The 26673-nt window shown below is 37.3% G+C and overlaps 1 protein-coding gene across 1 annotated transcript in view; it reads left to right on the top strand.

Moving 5' to 3' along the window:
* LOC129776607 (lachesin-like) overlaps window positions 1-21615 on the top strand; it is a 263339-nt gene extending 241724 nt beyond the window's left edge. Inside the window, exons 8-10 of the mRNA XM_055782342.1 lie at window positions 11172-11300; window positions 19663-19773; window positions 19855-21615. Coding sequence (XP_055638317.1) covers window positions 11172-11300; window positions 19663-19773; window positions 19855-19940 — 326 coding nt within the window. The 3' untranslated portion in view covers window positions 19941-21615. The remainder of the gene's footprint in view (window positions 1-11171; window positions 11301-19662; window positions 19774-19854) is intronic.
* The last annotated feature ends 5058 nt before the right edge of the window (window positions 21616-26673 follow it).

The raw sequence follows: 26673 nt of genomic DNA, 5'->3' as shown, positions 1-26673 counted from the left end.
ATTCCTCTGTACATTTTGATCTGTTCATGAAGGAGAAAATCCATGGAATTCCAGATTATCATCGATCGGGGATCGTTCCTACGATCTTCAATGCAAAGTATGGGCGTGTCAATTGTGATAGTATGTACTTTACTGATGGGTCCTCTATGAATGAGTCCACAGGATTTGGAGTGTTCAACGAAATTTTTAGCACCTCCCACAGTCTTCAGAATCCTTGCTCTGTGTATATTGCTGAATTAGCAGCAATACATTGGGCGCTGGGCAGCGTCGCCTCACGACCTGTTGAACACTATTACATTGTAACGGATAGTCTTAGCTCTGTCGGAGCTATCCGTTCAGTGAGGCCGGAAAATCACTCGCCGTACTTCCTTGAGAGAATACGAGAAATTTTGAGTGCCTTATCCAGACGCTGTTATGTCATTACCTTTATCTGGGTCCCTTCACATTGCTCCATTCCGGGTAATGAGAGGGTTGACTAATTAGCAAAGGTAGGTGCAATTGAAGGCGATATTTATCAGCGTCAAATCGCCTTCAATGAATTTTATTCTTTAGTCCGCAAAAATACCATCGCTAACTGGCAACGCAAGTGGAATGAAGATGAATTGGGCCGGTGGTTTCACTCGATTATCCCTAAGGATAGCCTCAAACCGTGGTTCAAAAGTCTGGAATTGAGTCGGGACTTTATTCGCACCTTCTCCCGACTCATGTCCAATCACTGTTCGTTAGATGCACTACTCTTCCGTTTCAATCTTGCCAGCAGCAATCTCTGCGTTTGTGGCCAAGGTTATCACGCCATCGAGCACGTTGTTTGATACGCTTCTTCCCTTCCTTTGCGGGTAGTTCGTTCCCTTGCTATAAATAGTAGAATAAGATGAAATGTAAATACACTATAGATATGCGAATAGATTTAAGAATTGAGTGGTCATCAACATTGTTACAATTTCCTTATATCCCATCCTTCTCCTAAAAATATGTCACCCTCCTAATCTCGAGTACACCGCGAGCAATCGGTTTTCCACCTTACTAACCATAGATGTAAGAAAATTGTTTATATATATATATATATATATATATATAGTTTTAAAATTATATTTAAGAATTCGGCTCCTTTAAACTTAAGTAACTGAGCCTGTAAAAATTAACGAATTAATAAAAAAAAATAGCTTGACTGGAAAGCTTCTTTTTTCCAAAGTGGAGTTAATGATTATACCACACAAAAATCTTCGGTCATATTTGTCCACAAGAAATCCAAGAAGCATTTCTGTCGATTATGAACATTGTTTATTTGATTCAACACAAAACCGGCTATTTTATGAAAAATAAATTGCAGAGTGTTTTTATCACCAACAACTGGAAGCAAGATAAATTCATTGTCAAAATCAATGATAGAGTCCGCATTTCGTTGATTGAAATCTCCGTATATATGGATTTTTGATCCTTTCCGCAAATGGATCCGTGAATTGCCAGAAAAATGGGAAAAAGTTGTGACTAGCGATGGGCAGTACATTGAATATTAAATTTGTCATTATTTTTGCGGAATAAAATAAACGAAGAAACTTACCGGCACTTCTATTATAAAATTCAAATCTAAGAATTAAATGTAGGAAATCGTTCAAATTTTCATAAAGAAATGTAATTTTTTTAAATTTCGCTCTAAAAATAATTATTTAAAAAAATCAAACTCATTTTTCTCAAAAATGTATTTTTTTATATCCTCAAAAAATAAATAATATTTTTTTTTTTTTTTATATCTGTATTATAGTGACTTTCAACACTTTTGGCTGGTTCGTCACTTTTTACTTTCAATTTTGGAAGAATGTTGGGAGTGAGAATTGAACTCGTGATCTTCAGCGTGAGAGGTATGGATGATACCACTACGCCAGATCGGCTCCAGTAAATAATATGAATAGCTCTTACAATGTTAACAAGCCGTCCATACATCGTATGATGGGCACTTTTACAGGAAAAAAGTTTTTTTAACAACAACTTTTTCATGTTTTCTTTGAAAAAAATACAACTAATCTTAATTTCGTTTAAAGCAAAGGTAGCGGTATATTCAACAAAGTTTCAGATCTTCAACTTCCACTTTCAACCTTGGTCGTAAACGTCAGCAACAGGAACTTTTACAATTTTCCTATTCTTCACTTATAACAATACTTCAAAAAACTTGATTGTAGAGTTTAATTTAATAAAACCTTAACATTCTTCTGATCACTTTGATGCACAACTGACAGGATTTTCAGTCTTAAATACGACTTTATATAAAAAGGAACAATCAATTCAAACTTCTTTGTTATACAATTCTTTAGGTTGCGTACAATAATTATACTCGCACAAGGTTTATGTATTTTCGAGGTCCCTCAGATTAATCCCGAAAAGGCCTTTCTAGCTGACGGTTCGTTGCAACTACTGTTTGTGGATCACATGTCTGCCATCTGGTTGTGTAAATAAATTTTGTGTGTAAATTCTCGCGTTTGACATGTTCTTGACATGTTTATAAATAGAAAAAAAGATTTCAGAACATGTAAATCACGATTATTTATACGTAAAAATATTACGAGTTAAACATTGGGCCTGATCACGAACATCACTGTCACAAACGCTTTCACGTCACTTACACTTCACTTAATCTTTTTGTGTCTATCATCATTGTCACGGACAGTTGCGTGTAAAAAAAACTCCATTCATTTTCGTTTATAAGTGACATGTCAGTTGCATATATTCGGGCGTTTGAACTTTATGTCGGTTGCATAATTTCGGACGTTTGAACTTTATGTAGGTAAAATTAATAAGTGTATGAGATAGTATTCCATTGAATTGAATGTATGTTTTAGAATGACAAGTTTGCGATTATACCTCGATGATTCGGTGTAGGTCAACGTTAAAATCTTTTCTTAAGAATGAATTTTAATTTTCAATATATTTGATTTTTTTTTAAATATTGTTTGATATTTTTAAAGAAAAACTGAATAGTTTCCTACATTTCATTCCTTAACCCACATTTTGTAGATCTTATAGTTTGAAATTAGGATTTTTCGGGACTCAAATTAAAAAAAAAAATCTCACGCAGAATCTATCCGATCTACAACATTTTAGTCAAAGAATAAAATGTAGGAAATTGCTTATGGTTTCATAAAAAACTATCAAACAAATTTAAAAAAAATATATTTTGAAAACTAAAAGTCATTTTTCTCGAAAATTTCTGAAAAAGTTGTTGTTAAAAAATTTTCCCTGTAAAAGTGCCAATCTTCCGATGTATGGACGACTTGTTGGAAATTATAAGGGCTATTCATATTTTTTAGAATTTAAAAAAATACGATTTTGAGAACAATGAATTTAAATTTTTTAAATACTTGTTTTCAGCGATTTTTTTTATCTTTGAATTTTGTAGATATTATAGTTTGTTTTGTCAAAAATCAAGAAAAATTGTTTAGTCCTCTCCAAAAAGTAGTCTAATTTGGGTTAAATTTTCAAGCATGCAAAGTTACTCAAAAGACTCATGTGCTTACACCCACAACGTTCCACTGCTATCTGAGATGGTGCTGCCAATCGAGTTGACATGAAATTCGTCAGATGCCAAGTACTATCAAGTAATAAGTATCAAGTAAGTACTTGATTGCATAGAATTACGTGAGCTCACAATTTCGGCGAAAAAAACAGTATCGTCATCAGCAGTTATTTGGATGAAATGTACATGCATGGTTTTCCAGTTACCCCTATATAAAAAAAAAATACACGGTAAACACAATACATTTCTGCGAAAAATGAGTTTGAAATTAGTGTTTTCAACTCGTTTTATATTTTTGATTGAATGCTTCAACACTCTCCAATATTGAAATCGTTGATCGAATTTTAGTAGGTGCACGGTTAATAGTTAGAAACTTTTGTTAAAATTTAAGAAAAAATATATCAAATACGAGTCCGATTCGGCTGAAACTTTGACAGTAGTCGTTTACGAGAATGTACTACACGATAAGTAATCTCTCTTGCGATACTGACACCATCGGGCGATGAGGCTAAGTACTTATCGGACCGACCTCGTACGTTTGTTAAATCCAATTCAAATATTTAGAACTAGAAAAAAAATTATGTGGAAGAACAGGTCAGGTTTAAGATGAAAAAAATATACGAGGTTGTGTCTAAGACACGACCGCATTGTTGACATAGAACTACGCTGTTATTGACGTAGGACTACGTCTAAACGGAAGATATAGGGGGTGAAATGGAAATCTAGGCACTGAACAAGTAGGAAAAAATGCAAGATTTGGAACGCTTATTAATCGAGCATTTCTCAATAGATCGCAAAGGTTTTTGCATCAATTGATAGGAAATATATCTACGCATCTATCATAATGAATAACATTTCATTTTTCTTGAGATAAATAATTGAATAATTGTGAAATATCAAGCATTGTCAAAATGCACTATGTGTTCATTTTTGATTGGTCCATTTCGTGCTCCTCAAATCGTACGGACCAAAACGGGCAACCAGAGCAGCAGCGAAATAGAATGAAGCACGATTGGAAAGGAAAAAGAAAAAAAATGAACGGAACATTGGTCGCCGTCTCACACATGCGTAATTCCCGAGCCAGCCAGTCAGCTTAAAAATCCCCGCTCCGCTGCCGTAACGATCACATTCTTTGTGTGGACACCGACTGGACAACATCGTTGCTGGACGAGCTGGACGGCGAGGGATCGAGTGCCTTTCTCAAGGCAAGAGGGTGGAGGTGGTAGCGCTGGAGTAAATAGAGTAGAGTTTTCAAAGGGCCTTTCTCAAGGCTAGAGACGAATGAACTGCAAAAGTTTAAAGTCTCTATAATACAAGACCTTCCTTCCTTCCGTAACGAGCATTCTCATTCAAACCGTACACCACATAGGTTCGCATCACAACACATCAACAAACCAACCCAAGCAGCCATGTCTGGACATGGTAAAGGAGGAAAAGTGTAGGGAAAGGCAAAATCCCGCTCGAACCGTGTTGATCTGGAGTTCCCCGCAAGGGTAGCCAGGCCGAGCGCGTTAGTACCAGTGCACCAGTCCACCTAGCCGGCGTTATATAGTTTCGGCCGCCGAAGTGATCGAGTTAGCTGGTAAAGCTGCTCGCGACGATAAGAAAACCCGCATTCGGAACAGAACACATTCGGTTCTGTGGACATCAAGACAACAGGCAGTTGCAGCGAGTGGCGAGTGGCAAACGCAATCGCAAAACGGCATCAGGTAGCAGAAGAAAAAAGTTTGTTCTTTATACAAACTACTTTGGTGGCAAATCCAGAACAAGGCGGCATCGAGGGCATTCGAAATGGTTTTTTTTTTCAAAACCACGAGTACTAAGTTTTCTAAATTGGAACCATTCCATAAAACAAGGCGCTTTTCAGGGCCATTAAACCTTCCAAAAAAGAGTTTAGGAAATACAGTTCAATGCTTTCTAAAACAATATCCAAAATAATAATAAAACACAAATTGATTTTTTCATAATTTGTTTGCCAGGATATGATGAGTATGTGAATTTGGCAGTTGTTCTGAGCTTATTGATTTTCACCAATTCTTAAATTGCTTCTAGATTGAAAGTACAGTAATTTACACTTATCTCGACATTTAGCTAATTGGACGGACCAGTAATGCGACATATTTAGTTGGACATTTTTGTAAACATAGAGTTCGGGGTCCAAATTATGACCCCACATTGAAGGTCGACACTGTACCACTGTCATCGCAAATGTTCAATTACAGGTTAAAATTACCTTCAATCCGATACTGAGCGGTGGTAATGCGACGTGCCATTGAATGTAATTTACTGTAAAATATGTCACAAGTTGGATGGGAAGAAATTTTCCAACTGTGAAAGCTGTGGCGAGTGGCAAATGCAATCGCTAAACAGCAAGGTTTAGCCGAACAAGATGGGGATATCGAGTGATAACAAAACAATAAACTCTTTAGATTGAAGATAATTTTGTGATCCTGAAAAGGACCCTTTTTAGCCTGCATGTGAATCCAACGAGCGAACAAATCGTAATGAATGTATTTTTTTGCCATCGCTCCCTTTTAACGCTCATTCGTTCGTCTCGTTGGACTCGCCTCTCTGGCTGAGTCTGCCGATTTGTCTCTATCCTGTGAGTGTGTACCGCTAGAGTATAAAACACACGGACCCCAAAAAAATATCTTATTTTCTTTCAAACCGTAAACCCGTGTGGTTGTACGGCATCGGCATCGTGGACGTAACAAAGGAGGACAAGTGAAGGGAAAGGCAAAGTCTCACTCGAACCGTGCAGGTTTCCAGTTCCTTGTTGGTCGCATTCACTGATTGCTCCGCAAGGGTAAATAGGCCGAACGGATTGGCGCCGGAGCACCAGTATACCTAACAGCGATTATAGAGTTTCGGCCGTCGGAGTGCTCGAGTTGGCTTGCATAACTGCTCACGACAATCAGAAAACCCGCATCAAGAACAGAGCAGCTTCGGTTCGGCGCTCATCAAGGCAACAATTAGTTTCAGTGAGTGGCAAAGTGTTTCTCCGGCACGTCGCATTAAATGTAATTTACTGAACAACATGTCACAAGCTGGATGGGAAGAAAATTTCCAACTGTGAAAGCTGTGGCGAGTGGCAAACGCAATAGCTAAACAGGAAGGTTTAACCGAACAAGATGGGAATATCGAGTGATAACAAAAACACCACACCAAAGGTTCTTTTCAGAACCATCAACATATTCATAAAGAGAAAACAATAAACTAATCCATTTTTCAGGTAGATAGGTAGGTTTTCACGTAGGAGAAGAAAATAAAACAATATATTTAAAATACATATTTAACAAAAGCTGTCTCCTTTGTATAGTCCTACGTCACTCCGGTTATGTCCCCGATATTACCCACCCGTCTTTTTTATTCAAGTCGCTTGTTTAAAACTTCGGATATTATTTTATAATGCTGTGAAATTTTGGAAATAACTGTTAAGTAGTATGGTTTGATCGCCCTGAAATGTTTTTTTTTGTTGTAGAATCAATTGTCGATAATTGATTGATGATTCATTCTCCCCCTCGCAGAACAATACACCAGCCCTATCGTATGTCGCAATTTGTTTCATGTCAATGCATTGAAAACTTACCTCGAACGCTATTCCGGTGGCCTTTTTCGCAATTGACATAGACTGGACTACAGTCGATTATATACTTGTTGCACCAGTACCATTATTCCACATGTTATAACTACATCCATATATCTTTGGCACCGTATGGAAACAACAACAATGACAATATTTGCAAGTATTAAATATCATGCTACCTGTTATTTATTATTGCCTCAGTGGAATCGTACCTCTAGGAATCGTTCGTACAACGTAATCAAGTCCAAGTCCCAAGTCCCAAACAAGCGTTTGCCATACCATGTATACAGAACCATACATTGGTGGCTCAAAGCTACTAGAAATATAAACACTTCTCATCATTTTGCGCTATTCTCGAAAGAAACGCCTCTGTTAATATTACTGGCCTCGAAAAAAGATGCATTTCTTTCTCATGCTCAAGATAATCGTAGCTTTCATCCTTAGTGGAGAAAGTTTTACTACTGGCGAGCGAAACATACAAAATTTCAGAACGACATTTACTTTCATGGTGACAAAATAAACGAAATAATCTCTTTCTGTTAAACTCAACAACCTCGAAAAGAGTAGCATTGCTTCATTATGATCACGATTAGCGAGCGCAAATGCAATCCTATTTTGCGACTGGCACGCGAACCCAAATAACTTATAACATTCCACCACGACATTCAAGATCCTTGGTATTCCCCAAATAATGTTTTGGTGAACAACCTTAACGCTTGCTTCACCATAGCGTCAGTTCAATGCATTGATGCAATGTCAAAGGCACCAACGAAGCCTTTATGATAACGGAAAACAAACAATGTTAACTGCTTGGAAAAAGACTGATTATTTGCCTCAGCAGAGATTCATTACTAATATCCTAGCGCAAATATTTCCCTCCCGCTATCTCCCCTCCTTGTTTAAATTTATCATTACGGCTGCATAATTTGCACCACCAAACAACAGTGACAGTGCCAATGCACACGAGAGCAGATACAAATGGGGTTTCAGCGTAGCGAAGATGCACTATTTTTACGTACGGATTATGAAGCACGCGCGTACGCGCACGAATAGCCATATATCGATGGCTTGAAGCATCTAAATATACACACACTTCTCTCCGTTTTGCGCTCTTCTCAACAGAAGCCCTTTCTATTATAATTGCCTGTCTAGATTAGCTTAGCTGTTATCCTTGGTGGAAAGAGTTTTGCTACCGCCATGCGAAACCAAATCACAGGCAGAATTCCTAGGCCTAGCTTGATGACTCCCACACAATTGTGTAGCTCAAAACATTAATACAATGGCGTCAGTTTGATGCAATGATTGCAATGCCAGAGACATCAGTGAGTGAGTAACTTGGTCGCGTTCACCCCAATTGCTTTGAGAAAGGCACTCGATCCCTCGCCGTCTTGCTCGTCCAGCAACGATGCTGTCCAGTTGGTGTCCTCACGAAGAATGAACGTTTGCCTCAGCGAGATCCACTGTTTATACTGTAGGCGTTATTCTTCTTTTCCTTTGTTCACGGAGACTTTAAATCTTACGATTTCCCCTTCGTTGCTCGTCAAGGAGTTACTTGTTATTGACAGCTCTGTTCGGAAAAGCACACAAATGGACAGAACAAATGTATGGGGAAATGAGTTTGCTTCCAATTTTCATCAATTTAAGCCATATACAGACTATGGGATTGTAATGTACAGCATATCAAACAAATCTTAGAAAATTTTCGATTCGATTGGTATGCAAATCGTTAAAATCCGTTCACATCAAAAATAGTTATCAACGTTAACTTTATTTCATAAAAACGGGACCTGTTTTCTGATTTGGCACCCTTAATGAAAGACGTAGTTCCACGTCAAAAATGTATAAAACTCAAGCCACTAACGCCACTTACGCACATAAGTTTATAATGAAATTTGTTCTGAGGTCATCGTGATGGGGTCGAGGATGAGGAAGCGAGGCGCCCCCAAAACGTCGAAACGACGCAATCCAAATTGAGGCCGAGGCAGCCTAACGCCGCCAAGGTGACGTCATCCGAGTCGGCCGCCGACTCGCCGTCGGAAGCGACGACCTCTCGCTAGCAAACCTGTGTTTCTTTGATTGCCCGGTTAGTTTGAAACATAGGAGACAAATTTTCAGAATTTCATTACCATAATCTGATCTGTCGAAATTTTTCTTTCTTCATTCGGGTAAATGTCGCATTCGGGTATTTGACGCATTTGGTTAAATGTTTCATTTGGGTATTTGTTACATTCAGGTGAATGTCATTCCGGTATATGTTACATTCGGGTGAATATGCTTCGGGTAAACGTGTTTCGGGTGAATATGCCACAACCACTTCATCGAACAATATCACCAAATTATTGTCGCGAAACAGATTAGTTTGAAGCTGATAAAGCAAGAAAAATGAACAAACAGAAAAAAATAAACCCACCACTGATGTCTGCTAAGCCTGAAGGCATTGTGTGATATTTGTTCAATAGACTCTGCTTCATCGGTACTATCAACATGAATCATTAGCGGTGTTATGCTCCTTACGAAAACACGAAAAATATAATATTGTTTAAGACTGAACTATGAGCCAATAGCCCACCATTCACATTAACAGGATTGCAAATTGTTCTTTGATACACGTGGTTCTCCCTGAATTAATCACCGACTTCAAGAAATCGCCAACCCGTCCAAATAACTCCACTAACTGTCAAAACCATGTATTGACTTAACGCTATCCAGATGGCATCCCGCTCACGTCCCCACCGCGAAGCCAGAGAAGCCCGAAAGGATAAAGGCATTTTCACACATTCACTTCCACACTCTCCGACGCCTCGCAAACGCCTTGTGCATGCCTTTACGCTTCCCTCGTGAGGGTTTTCTTTTTATCCGTGTTCTGGTCCCCTCGAGGGAAAACCGGAACGGAATAAATGTGTTGATTTTTCCTGCTGTTGCTGGTCTTTCGCGCTCGCTTCTGCTTTTCTCCGCTGCTCCGCCGGCTGTTGTATTTTTTGATTAAACTCAATCTGTCCTTCAGGGGATTTCACTCCACTTCGGCTCTTCTTTCATTCTTCCTCTTTTTTTCCTTGAGTTGTGGTGCGTTGGTTGCGCTCTCGTGTCGTGTCCTCGTGTGTTCGGAAAAGGAAGTGCTTGACTTTAATCCGACAACTCTTGTGTGCCGCGAGAGAGTAGATTATGGAACATGACGATGAAGAGGGGAGATTATTGTGGGAAATTTTAACAAATTGAGGCATTTGGAGGCATGAGCGTTTCGCTGCGTGTGAGAAAGGGTTAATTGAGTTTGCCGGGGAGATTCAACAGATAATTCAAATTGTTTGGTTGGCTTTTCCGGAGTGCTATAGCATAGCTAATTTGATCAGTGATTTTATCGGCCACAGGTAAGGACTCCCGTGATCTGATGATTAGAACGATGAACGTGTTTTATAATGTATCATTTTATTCTCTTGTCTTTTTTGAAATTGTTTCAGAATAGTTCTGAGCGTTTATTTTCACTTAATACTATATTATACTCCACTTAATTTTCTAGAGTCATCATTTCAATGTAGCTATCTGTAAACTCAATGAATGTGTGGTTCTATATTAATGAATAATCTCAAAAGTAGGATTTTTTTGTGGAATGTTTTTCAACCTCCTCCAACAGCTTCTTAAGTATGTACGGTCACGAGTTAATCTCCATTCCTAACAATACGTAAACCAGACCCAAAATGAATTGTAACACATACATTACCAACAACAATATTATTATCCCAGCATTCTGCTGTCGATGAATCGCTCAAGGATACATTTGAAAGGACCGTCCTGCCTCGCTCGAAAAGCCCCGAAGCCAAAAGTAAGAAAGGAAAGGTTCAGCCGAACGAAGCGACATACAATCATCACCCGCAAAATGTTTACCGAATGTGGTCTCAGATGTGTTTTATTATTGATTAAGCTCGTTGCTCTGCTTCGGTGTACATTTTATTAATACGAAACACCGGTAGGGTCTACGAGTCGTTCCTGATTCTCATCTGTTTCTCCCTGCCCGTATGTTTTCTCACGCTTCAAGCAATTGTTATCGAGTAAAAGCTGAATGAATCTTTACAATTTTTTCAGCATCGAATCCACCGACGACAGTACCGCCCCCTACAACGGAGGCCATCACGACTGTCGCCTCATCAACGAAAATCTTCGAGTCACCATTCGGACCAACGACAATTGCCCCGATCAACTTTTTGGATAGAGGTAAGAGACATTATTTTTTAATGGTGCTAATATCTCTCGCATTGGTAGCGAGTGTTTGATTTAGCTTGTCACTCAAAACAGTTAGTGAATTCTAGCGACTAATTACGTGTACTCTAAATTTAGATCGAATTTTAACTTGTATTCTTGTTTTCCTTCAAATATTTCTGTTTGTTTGTATAAAGGTTGATTTGTGACTCGAATGGTCGAGTAGTGAGCGTAAACAATATAATGCGGGGAACCTCGGGTGCATTCAACATTATGGTCGAGAGAGTTTTCGTCAAAAATATTTCTTCGTTGTCAAGTAATGTCATAATTTTTAAAAATCAGCAGCGAACGATCTGAAGAGTTGAAGCCGGCTAAAATAAATCAAACAATAATAATAATAATCTTCAAACATCAGGAAGAATGAATATAATAATTAGGAACACATAAATAATGACTAGGGGAATGTTGTAACGATTCTCTAAATACAGGTCTTAGGATCATAATCTACATGAAATGCAGGTTTTTTGAACTAAGCTTGTTCAAACTTATTATTTCTTTTTCTTTTTCAAATGTTAATGTATCAAAAGCTTGTTTTTGACTTTTAAAAGCAGTGAAAAGAGATCGGCATGGTGGTTTACGATTTCGAGTTTGAGTCACTGTATATATTTTTTATTTAGGCTCTTCAAGCGATAGCTTGGCCGAGAATTCAATATTTTTACAATTGAACTTATACATTATTTTATAAATATATTATCGATTTGTTCGAGTTTTGTTTTTAAAATATTCATAATTTTGCAATTCCCATTTCCATTTTAGGGTGGTCCGAAAAATCCATTGTTTCGCCTTTTCCCAAAAATGACAGTTTTCAAAAAATCATAACTTTTGAACTGCTGGACCGATTCAGATTATCGATATATCAAATTAGAGCCAATTACTTACCATTTTTTGGAAAAATATTACGCTTGCAAAGAATTTGGATTTGGTTGTCGTAAATATTGATTGTATTTGTTTTTTAGTTGTTTTCATGGCATTGAACTAGAGATTTTTTATATTACATATTCAAAAATCAGAGATGTGATTTTTGTCGTTATTAAGTTATGATTCTCAAAATCAACCGATGTTCGAAAAGTCGTATCTACCATATGAAGGTAGAATCGAGAAAGCTGAATTTGTATCATTCGATTTACGGTTCCCGATTATTTTGCCGATAGGACATTCAGTTACCATCCGATTGTTGGACTATTATCACCAGAATTTTGGCCACGCAAATGAAGAGCACGCATCACCAATATTCGTGCTGAAAGCGGTGAAAGGGTTTAAAGGATAGAAGCAGTGTTGTTTATCTGTACCAGAAGGGTAAAAAATATTTCTCACCTGTACTTTTTCTTCGAACAATCTGTAGCATCGGAAATATTCATTGTAGATAAACATGAACTATGAAAAAATATAAATGAGTATTCACTAGAAAATATTATATTTACTTACTCACTTTATATCCAGATTTACTTACTACAAATACTAGTACTTACGTATTAATGCCACCGAAGCGCAACATTCATTATCAACTAACTGACCCGGTAAACTTCGTCCCGCCCAAAATTTGTTTTTCGTTATCAATACCTTCAAACATTCACGTTTTCTTACTATGGGCAAGTTCATGGGTCCAATCGCAAAACTGTTCAAAATAATCTGATATTATAATGATGAGTTTTGTTAGAAATACTAGGAATTTAAAGTAAAAGGTAAATTCAATGGGGTCAATTAGAAGATCTAATTGAGCCCATTGAATTTACCTTTTACTTTGAATTCCTAGTATTTCTAACAAAACTCATCATTATAATATCACATTATTTTCAGACACAATTCTCGTTCAAGATTTTTCAAGCAATTGCAAATAACATGTTTCTCCGTTACAGGGAATAAATGTTTTATATAGAAAATATGATAGCCCTCAGAAAAATGGGAGGAGTATTGAAACACTTATTTTTTCATTTTAGAAATGTTTCTTGCCTCCTAAAACCTTCACATGCCAAATTTTGTTCAGTTTGCTTGATTAGTTCTTGAATTATGCAAAAATGTATGCTTCATTTCTATGGCAGTACCATCCCCTCCCCAACCCTAAAACCTCCATATGCCTAATTTGGTTCCATTTGCTTGATTAATCCTCGAGTAATGCAGAAATTTGTGTTTATCTGTATGGCAGCCCCCCCTTAGAGAGGGGGTGGATTGTCTAATCACCGTAAAAACATTTATTGCACCCTAAAACCTCCACATGCCAAATATGGTTTCATTTGCTTCATAAATTCTCGAGTTATGCAAAAATTGGAGTTTCATTTATATGGCAGCCCCCCCTTATAGAGGAAGGTGGGGTCTCGAACTATCACGAAAACCTTCCCCGGCCCCAAAAACCCCTACATACCAATTTTCATGTTGATCGGTTCAGTAGTTTCCGAGTCCATAAGAATCAGACAGACAGAAATCCTTATATATATATATATATATATATATATATATATATATATATATATATATATATATATATATATATATATATATATATATATATATATATATATATATATATATATATATATATATATATATATATATATATATATATATATATATAGATATATTTTTCCGTAACGAAATTTATTCAGAGGTCAATGTTGAGGGCAAAGTCCCTGTCTAAAAAGGATAAGGAATCGAGACGGCTCCAAGCCACCCACATGCAATCCGAGTCGAATCCAATGTACATTACCACTCGTATATTTGATGATTCTTATGTGCAATTCCAAATGAAATCGAATTAAAAATGCCGATTTTAAAAACTTGTATTTTTGATTCGTACGAAGGAAATATGAGTTTTTAACAGCATTTGGGATTTTTTTGGCTCAAGTACAACTTTTGAAAAGGGTGTATCGATTTCAGTGAGAGAAATCTTTGATAATTTATATCTCATAAACTATGAGTCGTATCAAAATAGTGACTTAGAAAGAGTTATAGAGTATTGATGTAAGACCGTGAAATAATATACACTGAGAAAAAAAATTAGTACTCTTTTTTTATTTACAAAAAAAAAACTTCAATTTGCAATACCTAAAATATGTGGATTTTATTTTTTTTTAATTTTTCATATAAAATAGAAGTTATGTAGAAAATTTAAAAAATGGGTCCGAAATGGTAAAACTATTTTTGACCAACTTTGCGGAACATCGAATTTTTATGAATTTTCGAAAACTCTAATTTTTGCATGTTAACAATCATGTTTAGCCACAAATTATGAATCCTGATGTGATTTAAACTGAAAATTTTTTTTCATACAAAACAGAAGTCATGTAGAACTATTTACGTAACTCTAAACATATATTTTTACCATAATGATGTATTTGGAAAAGTTGTTGAAAAGTATAAGCAAATTCGTAAAATTTCCTGAACATGGCGGTATAACACGAGAAATATATTAAAAGAGCCTTCTTCTTGAATGGCGTTAACGCTCCCTGTGAAACTCTTGCCGTCTCAACGTATGCATTAACTAGCGTCATTTATGAATACTTAGTTGAGATTTCTTAAGCCAAATAACATGCCTTGTATGTATTCCGAGGGGCAAGCTCTAGAATACGCGTAACCACAGTGCAAGTTGAAAGACATTTATTTGAGGAAAAATCCTCCGGCCAGAACGGGAATTGAACCCGAACCGGAATGTTTTAAATAACCTTAGGATTCATAATTTGTTCTTAAAAATTATTGTTAACATACAAAAATTGAAAGTTTCGAAAACTCATAAAAATTCGATGTTCCACAAAGCTCGTCAAAAATAGTTTTACCATGTTGGATTCATTTTTAAAATTTTTCACATGACTTATTTTATATGAAAAAATAAAAAAATATATATATATATATATATATATATAAATTTAAAAAAAATTGAAATTGAAAAAGACAATAAATTAGAAATGTTTTTTCAAATATCTCAAGAATGGCTGCATTTAGAAGGAGATTGATGAAGAGCTTTTTCATTTGAAATCACATCAGGATTCATAATTTGTGGCTAAAAATGATTGTTAATATACAAAAATTAGAAGTTTCGAAAATTCATAAAAATTCGATGTTCCACAAAGTTCGGAGAAAATAGTTTTACCATCTTGGACCCATTTTTTTAATCTTCCGCATTACTTCTATTTTATATGAAAACATTTTTAAAAAAATTGAAAAATATATAAATATATAAAATAATATAAAATAAAAAAAATAAAAAAATAAATAAAATATATATAAAAAATATATAATATTTATTAAAGTTTTTTTGTAAATAAAAAAAGTACTCATTTTTTTTCTAAGTGTATATTTTTTTCGCGTTTGGTCATAAATACACTTTAACTCTTTCTAAGACGCTATTTCGGCAGGACTCATAGTTTCTGAGATAGAAATTATCAAAGATTTCTCTCACTAAAATCGATACGCTCTATTCAAAAGTTACACTTGAGTCAAAATATTCCCGGATGCTGTGAAAAACTCATATTTCGTCCAACCCAAGCGGAACACAATTTTTTATTCGAATCAAAAATATTCATGTTTTATCATTTGTCGATTTTTTTTTTCGAATTGCTCTTATACATTGTATTTCTAAATCTAGATTGCATATTATCATTCAATAACATTTTCGAACTGCCGTCTTGATGTTCAATCAAATCTCAAATCTTTTGATGTTGAAATTGCGTTAATCGTGTCGTTTCTGAGCTGATTTCGAAGATTATTCCTGTTATGCATACATTTGTATTCCACAGAAGCATACATGAGGCACAAATCTGTTCTTCCGATCGTGCTTCACAGATACGTTTTGTTTTCATTCATACCACGAGATGCATCTTTCTGTACAATCTGTACAGAATCTGTACCTGTACAGATTCTGTACACTGTACACTGTACATTCTGTACACTGGGTAGAAGACAGGAAATTATTCATGAAAGCTTCGAAATATTTTTCTAAATGTAAAAATATTAACTTTGTGATTTACTATTTCAATTCAATCTTGCAATGAAAATGCAACATGACAAAAAGAAGAACAAAGCAACATGTTTTCAGTAACAAAACTATCACATGGGCTGAAAAGTTCCGGGATTTTTCAACAGATGGCGCCTCTAAAAATGCACAATATTAATTTCGAGAGGTTCATCTGTCACTAGATTATGTGTGAAGTTCCATTACATTTCGTTCATTCGTTTATAAGTGTCACACCCCGAGCATTCGTATGGAAAATAGAAAACGAGCGGGATACATTTTGTATGACATATTGGACATGAAAAAGCTATTCGCGCGATGGGTGCCGCGTTTGCTGACCGTCGACCAAAAACAGCGACGCGTTGATGATTTAACAGCAGGTTTGGCCTTGTTGAAGCCCAATCGAGTGGACTTCTTTCGACGTGTTGTGACAATGGATGAAACGTGGATCCATTGCCACACTCCAGAGTCCAATAGGTAGTCTGCAGAGTTGCACTGAGGCATATTTCGAAGACTTAGACGTTTCGTACTACGGAAAGGGAATCGAAATGTTGGAAACTCGCTATACCGAGTGTATTGCCCAAAAAACGTTTTAATGAAAAATCCCGGAACTTTACAGCCCATGTAATTTATCTTCAGTCAATTTATTTTTATTCGGAGAGCATGAACAAAAAACTAGATATAATAGTTTCGCCTCGTCCATTGAGACGTAGCCCCACCAGAGCTACCACCAGTAGATCACCACGACATTTTTGATATTCAGGCCCAGAGGTATCTCAGACACACCTAAAAAGATTCATATCCCGCCATCAACCTCCTTAACATATTAAGGACCGCACGTTTTGGGGTAAACTTGTACGCTTAATTTGTTCGGATGCTACGAATGAGGTCGTTTCCTTCGGTGTGGATGAGACGAAGGCGAACCATCGGTAGGTCTTGTGAGATTCCTGACAGACCATGGATTTAACCATCAAGTGTAGAAAACACGCGTTATTTCGTGTTCCATCCCACAATGGTCCAGGAGATGCATTTAAGTGAAAATTAGCATTCAGAGCTCGACAGTTATTCCCTAGACACAAACTGTCTTAGACAAAGTTGTTACTCATGACAGAGCGCTCGTTTTTATGTTGTCAAAAATAGGTGACCAAAATTGTCGATGAAATAAAAAATCTAACTTTCTTATTTTTATAGGTAAACATAGTTCGACAATGTTGTAGCTCCAATTATTTGAGATATCTTTGTAGTGTAGTTTATTTACACCAGTGTGTTACCGCTATAAAAAAATTATAGCATCTAAGTTAGTCAATCAATCCCGATTTGTAATCGGTCTCTTTCGTACCCGAACGTCAAGCAGAGCAGAGGTCTCGTAAAACTTAAAAAGAAATCGTTGATATAATAAATATTGTTTAACGAGTATCGTGCGCGTTTTACTTCGCCCAAACATTTCATGTAGCACAAAGCTTTTCTCTATCTCTTGAAATAACCGATATAGCGCCTTTTTTCTAAGTTACGTTAGGGTCTTCATGAAAAAAACTGTTTTTTGCTCTAACTTTAATATTTCAAATTTTACAAACAAACTGTCTTCGAAAGACTTTTGGAGCTAACTAATACAAACATTTTTCGATGAAGAAGTTGTCAATATCTCAACTTCACTCAAAGTTATTGATATTTCTTCCCACAAAACATGCTCTTTTCATTTCTTTGTCATTCTTTCTGGGGCAAACGTAAACAAAGTTTATTTTCAACATTGCATATTTCACTCTACATGATGTGTGATTTTCAAAACTATGTTATTTTTTGTGTTTGGGTAAATTAAAATTGAAATCATGAGTTTTTGTGTAGAAAACCATCAATAACTTTGAGTAGGATTAAGATATAGACAAGTTCTGCATCGCAAAATGTTGGTATCGATAAGCTCTAAAAGTTGTACGAATACAGTTTTGATGTAGAATTTGAAATATAAAAGTTCAAGCAGCAAAACACGTTTTTTCATGGTCACCCTAATGCAACTTAGAAAAAAGCGTTAAATCGATTATTTTAAAAGATAGAAAAAAAACTTTGTTCTACAAAGTTGTTTACCATAACTGGAGCTACAACATTGTTGAACTATGTTTATCTCTATCTACAAAGATAAGAAAGTTAGATTTTTCATTTCATCGACAATTTTGGTAACCCTATTTTTGATAACATAAAAATGAGTGCTCTATCATATGTAACAACTTTGTCTAAGACAGTTTTAATCTAAACAATAAATATCTCCCACAAAGTTGTTTTTAGCGCCTTCCATCTGAGTTGCATTAGGGTAACTATGAAAAACCAGTTTTTTTTACTCTAACTTTTATATTTTAAATTCTACATCAAAATGATCTTCGTATGACTTTTAGATCTTATCAATACCAACATTTTGCGATGCAGAACATGTCAATATCTTAATCCTGATCAAAGTTATTGATGAGCTTTCATCCAAAAAGTCATGATTTCAATTTTAATTTACTCAAACACAAAAAATAACATAGTTTTCAAAATCACATATTATATAGAGTGAAATCTGTTCTTTCAAATTCCGTCAACAAACATTTTTTATGTTTGCCCCATAAAGAATAACAAACAAATGAAAAGAGCGTGTTTTTTGGGAAGAAATATCAATAACTTTGAGTAAAGTTGAGATATTGACAAGTTCTGCATCGAAAAATGTTTGTATTAGTAAGCTCTTAAAGTCTTTCGAGGACAGTTTGTTCGATTTTTTCGATTATTTCAAGAGACAGAGAAAAACTTTGTTCTACAAAGATGTCTCAAATAATTGGAGCTACAACATTGTCGAACTATGTTTATCTCTATTTCATCGTCATTTCATCGACAGTTTTGGTCACCCTATTTTTGACAACATAAAAACCTGCGCTCTATCATCAGTAACAACTTTGTCTAAGACAGTTTGTGTCTAGAGAATAACTGTCAAGCTTAAATGCTAATTTCCACTCAAATGCATCTCCTGGACCATTGTACATCCGTAACAGACGGAACGCGAAACACGAGAAATCTCGTGAGCGGTCCGAAAAGGGTGAAGACCTTCTTCGGCAACTTTTCCCAAACAGCGAACGAATGAAACTATTTCGCCGAAAGCTACAAACAAAAAAGACAGAAGATTATTCCTTGGCAGAACTCATCCAGGCGTTATTCCGTTATATGAGCTTCATTACAGATAAAATGTTGAATCTGTTTTTATTTTTGTATTTTAAGTGGCAAGTTCAAATAAACACAAGAACGTAGATTTGGAAACATAATTCACTCGCATTACTTTGTTTTAAATTCCTAGAAACCTACACATCATAATTATAATCTATTATTTTTCATTTCGCCACAAACAAAACCAAACAGGAAACAAACTCCAGAACAGTTTAAACCAGGTGGATAGATCCGAGCAGAAGTCCAGTGATAGCTCCAAATCTAGTCGGGATCGCGCCTCTTCCAAACACCCAAAGAGCAGTGGTAAGTAAAGGGTTCGCAAATAACGTCTTCAGATAATTTAAATGCACACAATCGTTCTCCTCCAATCAATCTCAACCTCAGGTCCAAGGCAATGCACCACTTACTGCAGCTGGTGGTTGCTGGTGGCACTGCTGGCACTTCAAATGGCCAGCCAAACTCGCCAGTGACGGTGACTTCGGTGGATAGTTGACGTAGCTTGTTGGATATTTCGTTAGGAATGAATCATAAAGTTTATATATACACACACACAGATATATATTATCAAAATGGTAGAGTAAACAAAAAACTTTTTCGATGTTATCGTTCGGTTTGGCAGTTCGGCAAACGGAGACAATGTTCGGTGCTGGAGTTTTTTTTTTGTTCGCTTTCGATGATTTCATTACACGAATTGGACGAATGTATAGGTAGTTATGTTACAATTTGTACATTTAATCAAAATAATTAGACAAAGGTAGGTAATTTTCTACGGTTTAATTAAAGTACATTCAAATGAACAGGATGGGTGGGCTGAGCAGCAAAAAAAGAAAATTGTTGTAGAAATATCATTCATCAGAAGGTGGCCAAAGCAGAAGCGATATGATATTTGATAGTGTTAATGCCTTACATAAGAATAAGCCAAAATACGCATCAGACATTTGCAAAGGAAACAGATAAAACTTAACCTAAGAAATAATGGTGCGGGCCGTTTATCGATGGAACCGGTGTTATCAAACAACAGAAAAAGTATTAAAACTAACCTAAATGAGATTCCCCCTCCCCTGCCGCAGCCAATTTGAGCTAGCAGACGATGGGAAGTGTTTTTAGATAACAGTCAATTAAATGTCGGTGGCTAAACGAGTCAGTCTCATACTGGACACGAGCATAAAATAAAAACTAGCACAAAGTTTCATTTTTGTTTCACAGTTTGTTTAGAAGTGAGAAAAGGAAACTGCAAAACTTTTAGCTGACCGTCACAAATAGTTTCGTCGATTGCCTTGGAGGCTTTTTCGGAGGAGGAAAATTGCCATTTCCGTGACGCCAGTGGAAACTAATTGGCAATCAAGGTGTCGTGCTAGCGTGTTTCATTGTGAGTTTTATTATTTTTCGTTCTATCAACGCATTTTGGAAGCGATTCACCAAAGTTTCGACTTGTTTTAATAAATACTAAAGTAAGCATATGTCCAAGCTCAATTCAATCAAACCGCGAATGTAGTTTTCCGATACAAAACGTTAATCAAAGCATCGACAATGTGGATGAATGTCGATGGAACTTATGTTTATCGCTGTATTATATACGAAAAAAGAAACAAACACAAAAAACAAACCTGGTAAGAGCTATATAAAGTGTATTATAATCAATAAATTGATAAGCATTAAATAACACAAATTATTGTAAGGATATGAAATTGCGCTGCGCTTTCAAAGCAAACTCTAACTGATCTTTTTAGTGAACAAACATAGTACTAGAAGTGTAATTAGCTAAGAGCAACTAACTATTGAACATTAAACAAGCCGAAATAATGAAAATCAAAATGTTGGAAAGATGTCGAGTTGATACCCAATCGCGTGTGTGCATGTGCATAAGAAGGGAAATTTTTGCTGCTGGGCAATAAAATACAAAATGATAGCGATTAATGTGGGCATAGATGATGGGGTGTAATACAGCAATGAAGAGTCAAAAGAAGGCTATAAAGCACCTAAACTATAAATGGAACGAAAGATGGAAGTTTGTTATCTCTTATCAGAATGCAGAGCGCAGTTAGACGACACATTCAGATGTACATGCCAAAACCTACACACATACAACCACACCCAACAACAAGGAACGAGTCAGGAGCGAATCGTTGTAAATTAGTTTAATAAAACAGAACTGAAATTATATATATTTTGCTTTAAGAGCCGTCAAATTTTATTTTCCATTAGATATCACAGAAGCTTTGCACAAGTTGGTGCGAATTGATTTTATACCAATTGGTAAGTATGAAACTGATTCGATTCTTCTTTTTCTGACCAATGGTTATGGTAAAATAATCATGCTCACATCGTACATAATTGAATACCTGCATTATTCTTAATTCCGCAGATAGTTGCCATAGAAAATTTCGATGTGAACTCATATATTTCATTTTTTGTTGTACCGTTTGAATTCAATTTACGATTTTTTGTACATGAACAATGTTGATTATAATATGAGAACTTAAATGTTCAAGAAATTGTTGAACATGGAAGAAATGGAAAGCTTTCCCAGAGCCAGTGAACAAAATTTTGTTTTCCTGAATCGGTTAACCTTATACGACATACTTTGAAACATCAATTAGAAACCGGGGAGAAAATTACGCGTTCACGCATGTGCTCGAATTTCGTATTAGCATGGGAAAAAGAAATTCGTTGCTTTGACGTGAAAACGTAAAAACGAAAAAAGGTAAAAATGTTCGACAATCTCATAAAGCCATCACTGTGAAATAATCGTTTGAAATTGGACATTTTTCACAATGCGATAGAAGCTTTCCTGCTAATTACACTTGATTTAAAAATTACAAAATCAAATGTATTCGGTCACTGTGTTATATGGTTAGAAAACATTCAAATAAACTCTTTCACATGAATGTATTTTTCAATTCCCAGGGGAACTGGCAAATTATTTTTCAGCAACGATTAGATCTTTGCTGAATGACATTCAAACGAAAAGAATTCCGCGCGTGTATGTGTGTGTGTGGCGGCTGCTCCGATGTCTTCCCGGGGAACCATTTGTGGCATCACCCTCCTCCTGATGGATTCCCCTCTGATCTAAGGTGCACAAACAGGCTCTTGGTGACAGCGTTCATCCGCGCTTTCATGATAAACGAAGTGCTTCACCACAACTGTGACAACATGGAAAGGTAAGGTATTGTATTATAGAGACTTTAAATTTTTGCAGTTCATTCGTCTCTAGCCTTGAGAAAGGCCCTTTGAAAACTCTACTCTACTCCAGCGCTACCACCTCCACCCTCTTGCCTTGAGAAAGGCACTCGATCCCTCGCCGTCCAGCTCGTCCAGCAACGATGTTGTCCACTCGATGTCCACACAAAAAATGGACAACATGCTCCAATCGCTGTTCAATTATAACTGAGTGGATTTCCGAGCGGCGCTCGCTTATATACCGATTGGTGATTTCAATAGCCTGTTTTGAAAGCAATTTTAATGCTATTGAAACAAGTTTTTGGATCAAAAAGTAACAAGTATACATTTTATCGCGTAGACATTTTATCTTTCGAAAGAAATATTTATCATACCATTTCATTCAGTTGTTTAGGAGCTATTAACGCTCAAAATCTCGTTCTCCGGCGTAACGCTTTCGTTTTCGAAACTTTGATTTCACACCCCGGTATAGAAATGAAAGTCGTAGTCCTACGTCAAAAATTTTGGACATATCAAATTCGAACACTGCACAAACACTATTAAACGAACGAAAGCAAACATCCAACGGGTTATTGAGGCCATAAGAGGTTCTATGTCGTCTAATAAACAATAACTCACGCTCACGAAGTTGACGGGCAGGCGAAACACTGGACAACAATGATGGACAGTCAATGTTTCCCGAAATCAAATCGAAAACAAAAAGCCGTTGTAGATTCGAACGTCTGGAGGCAAGCGTTTCGAGAGCGATGAGTCTACAGCGGCTTCCATAATCGGGCATGTTCATTGGGTCAGACCACGGTAGTGAGCGTAGGGCGTAACAAACGAAGCTGTGTTGAACTCTCTCCATTCGCAGTGTTTGTGTAGCGTGAAATGGAGCCCACACACTTACGGCATATTCCAGGATACTACGAACCAATGAGCAGTATAGTGTCTTCATAGCGTAAACATGGAAGTTGCTGGTGCTACGTCGAACAAACCCTAGGGCTGCGAACGCTTTGGCGCTGGTTACGTTGATGTGTTCGTTGAAGCGCAGTTTGTTGTCGATGATCACTTCGAGATCGCGGATGGAAACAACACACTCCAGACGTACGGGTCCGATTTGGTATACGAATTCGATTCGAGATTGTCGGCGAGAGAATGCGATCGACTTACATTATTTTACATTCAGTTCCATACCGTTCTCATGGCACCATTTTTGCAGTTCGTTAATATCCACCTGAAGTGCACAGCAGTCGAGGTGGGAAGCGACAGATAGGTAAATCTTCAGGTCGTCGGCGTAAAGCAGTTTTCGTGCCTTCAATCGAAAGCACAAATCGTTCACGAACAGCACGAAAATGAGTGGCCCCAGCACGCTGCCCTGTGGCACACCAGATGTGATGGGGAATGTACGAGAATGCGACCCGCTGATGTTGACGTACGCCTGTCGCTCAGCCAGATAAGAACGCAGTTACTCGGTGATCCAGAGAAGGAAACCCAGGTGACGAAGTTTCGTAACGGCGAGGTCGTGAGGAACTTTGTCGAACGCTTTGGAAAAATCGAAATAAATGGCGTCTATATGGTGCTTTTTCCCGATTTCAGTTGAAATGAAACTGGTAAACGCCATGAGGTTTGTTGTGGTTCTTCACAAATCCGTGTTGAAATTCGGAGAGAGTTGTTTGAGACGCTGAATAGATGACGTTGTGAACTAATACCTCGAACACTTTGGCCAAGCAGCACAAAATGGAGATACCACGGTAATTTTCCATGAGATGCCCCGAATCTGATTTGTATATTGGGCAAATTGAAGCTGTCTTCCATAGCTTCGGGAAAACCCTGTAACGGAGAGATTTGTTGAAAATCGTTGAAAGTGGCTTTTTTAGAGACTCTGCACATTCTTTCAGGAACAACGGTGGAAGGTTGTCGGTTCCGGGTCCCTTGGAAGCGTCGAGTTTTTTCAGAGTAGTCCAAATTTCAAATTGAGTTATGTTGAAAAGTGGTAGATTCACATCAAAAGCAGGGCAGTCCCTAATGCTGACAGACGAAAATGCTGGTGAGTTAATGCTATGCACACTTTCGAAGAAATCTGCGAATAAATTGGCTATACCGATCGGAGAATCAGCAGACTTATCTCTTAATGTCATCTCAGCGGGGAATTGTTTACATCGTTTACGATTGCGTACATGCGTCCAAAAGGCAGAAGGAATTTTGCTTCGCAGTCATTTCCATGCGAGCAATGTAGCTACGAAACGATGCAATCTGGCAGTCGTTGTACAGAGTTTCAATTGAACGAAGATGATTGCGATTTTCCTCTGACCCTGCTCGGAAAAATCGCTTTTTAGATTTTCGTACAACATTGCGGAGATGCTGCAGCTCGGATGTCCACCAAGGATGCTTGTAAGAGTGCTGTCTGCATCTTTTGCGCGGAACAAATTGATCCAAGGATTTCATACACTTTGTCATAAAATAAACATACCGTTTCGTCCGTATCAAGGGCGTGGAAAATCATGTCCCAGTTTATAGCGGAGATGGCAGTGTTCAGCTCCGTGTTATTGCATCGTCGAAAATCATAGTTGTCAGTATTATCCAGGCTCACAGCAAACTGCATAGAAAAGACATCAACGTCCATACTGTCGTGACCAGGGTCCCGCAATTTGGACACCATCTTCAAATTTAGGTTGCTTCGACCTGAAAGGTACTTTCCACACCAAAAATCGTACACAGAATGGATTCTCAACTCGATGCAATGCATCATCCAACCTCGAGAATCAAATTCTCTCGCGCTTAATTATCTCTCAGGGCTCTCGTTTTCCTGAAGTGATGCTAGATTTACGGCAACTCGTAAATATTCGAAATGTGACCGTATATCGTAGAAGCTGGTACTTGAAGACAATCTTCAATGTTATTGTGTTTTCCTTTTATTGCACGGGATTTTATTTCGTTTATCTTCGTACCCAATAAAATTCCTTTCTAAACATAAATGGAGCTCTCTGTAACCCTTGTCGTTCATCATTTTCAATATTTTTAACATCTATGGGGAAAGTCCGTCAAAATCTGAACTCTCTGTTCTCACATCGGAGTAAAGAGAATCATTCTCTTCTCTTCGGCTCGGCCTTCGGCAATCATCGTTCTCTTCGAACATCTCTCCTTCCGGTAAATCTTACGTTTAAGAAACTGCGTTTTCCGACACTGTTATTTAGAGTGTACAAGAAATGGGTTAATTTCAGTGCAAACTGAAGGAATTAATTATTAAAGCTGTCATATATAGCTGTATATTATTTTATGTCAGCTTTATTTCCCACACATACGTCATCGTTATCGTCCATCGTTGAAGTGATACCGTTATTTTCGTGGCTGGTGAAGTGAGTGTTGGACGCTAACGGGATTCCCTGTGAATTCATTGAAGCAGACACAACAAGCGAGAGGAAGAAACCCTGCACGCGAGCGCTGTGTGCTGGTGTGTTATCGCCGTAGCACCGTCTTCGACATCATCACCGCGTGGTGCGATACACGGGTTCAGCTGTACTGAACGATCAACACGCAGCACCGTTATAAATAATCCGCACTGGTGTGCATAATAAGTATACTGAAATTAATAGGTTAAGGTTATTAGGTTAAGGTTAATTATAAAAAAAAATTGCAAAAATTATAAGAAAGTGTACATCTGCCATTTTAAATGGCAGAAGGGGAAGAAAGCGTGGACATGGATATCGAATCCACTGTCTCCCCCTCCCCAGCTACGGGTGCTGGGAAGTCGCTTAAACGCGTTCCCCCCTCAGAAGATGTCTCTTCACAGGAAGAGTTAACTCACCTCAACAAGCCTCCCTCAAGAAAATTTGCAAACCTTTCCTCTTCACCCCTCATTCTCCCGCACCCGTTTCCGCTCAACTCCCGAACTTGCCTCCCAGCCCTACTGATCCCGCTCCCGCTCAACAATCGACCTCGACCTCCCCCTCAGTTGCTTCCTCTCCTCGTGTCAAGGTCTATCCAGAAGATTCACCTGGAGCTGGCCCATGGGTTGTTTTTTTCCGGCCCAAACCGAACGAA

This window comes from Toxorhynchites rutilus, chromosome 3 (genome assembly GCF_029784135.1).
Source record: "Toxorhynchites rutilus septentrionalis strain SRP chromosome 3, ASM2978413v1, whole genome shotgun sequence".
Classification (NCBI taxonomy): Eukaryota; Metazoa; Arthropoda; class Insecta; order Diptera; family Culicidae; genus Toxorhynchites; species Toxorhynchites rutilus.
The sequence above is the reverse complement of the archived record's forward strand: the minus strand, read 5'-3'. Positions and strand labels throughout refer to the sequence as shown.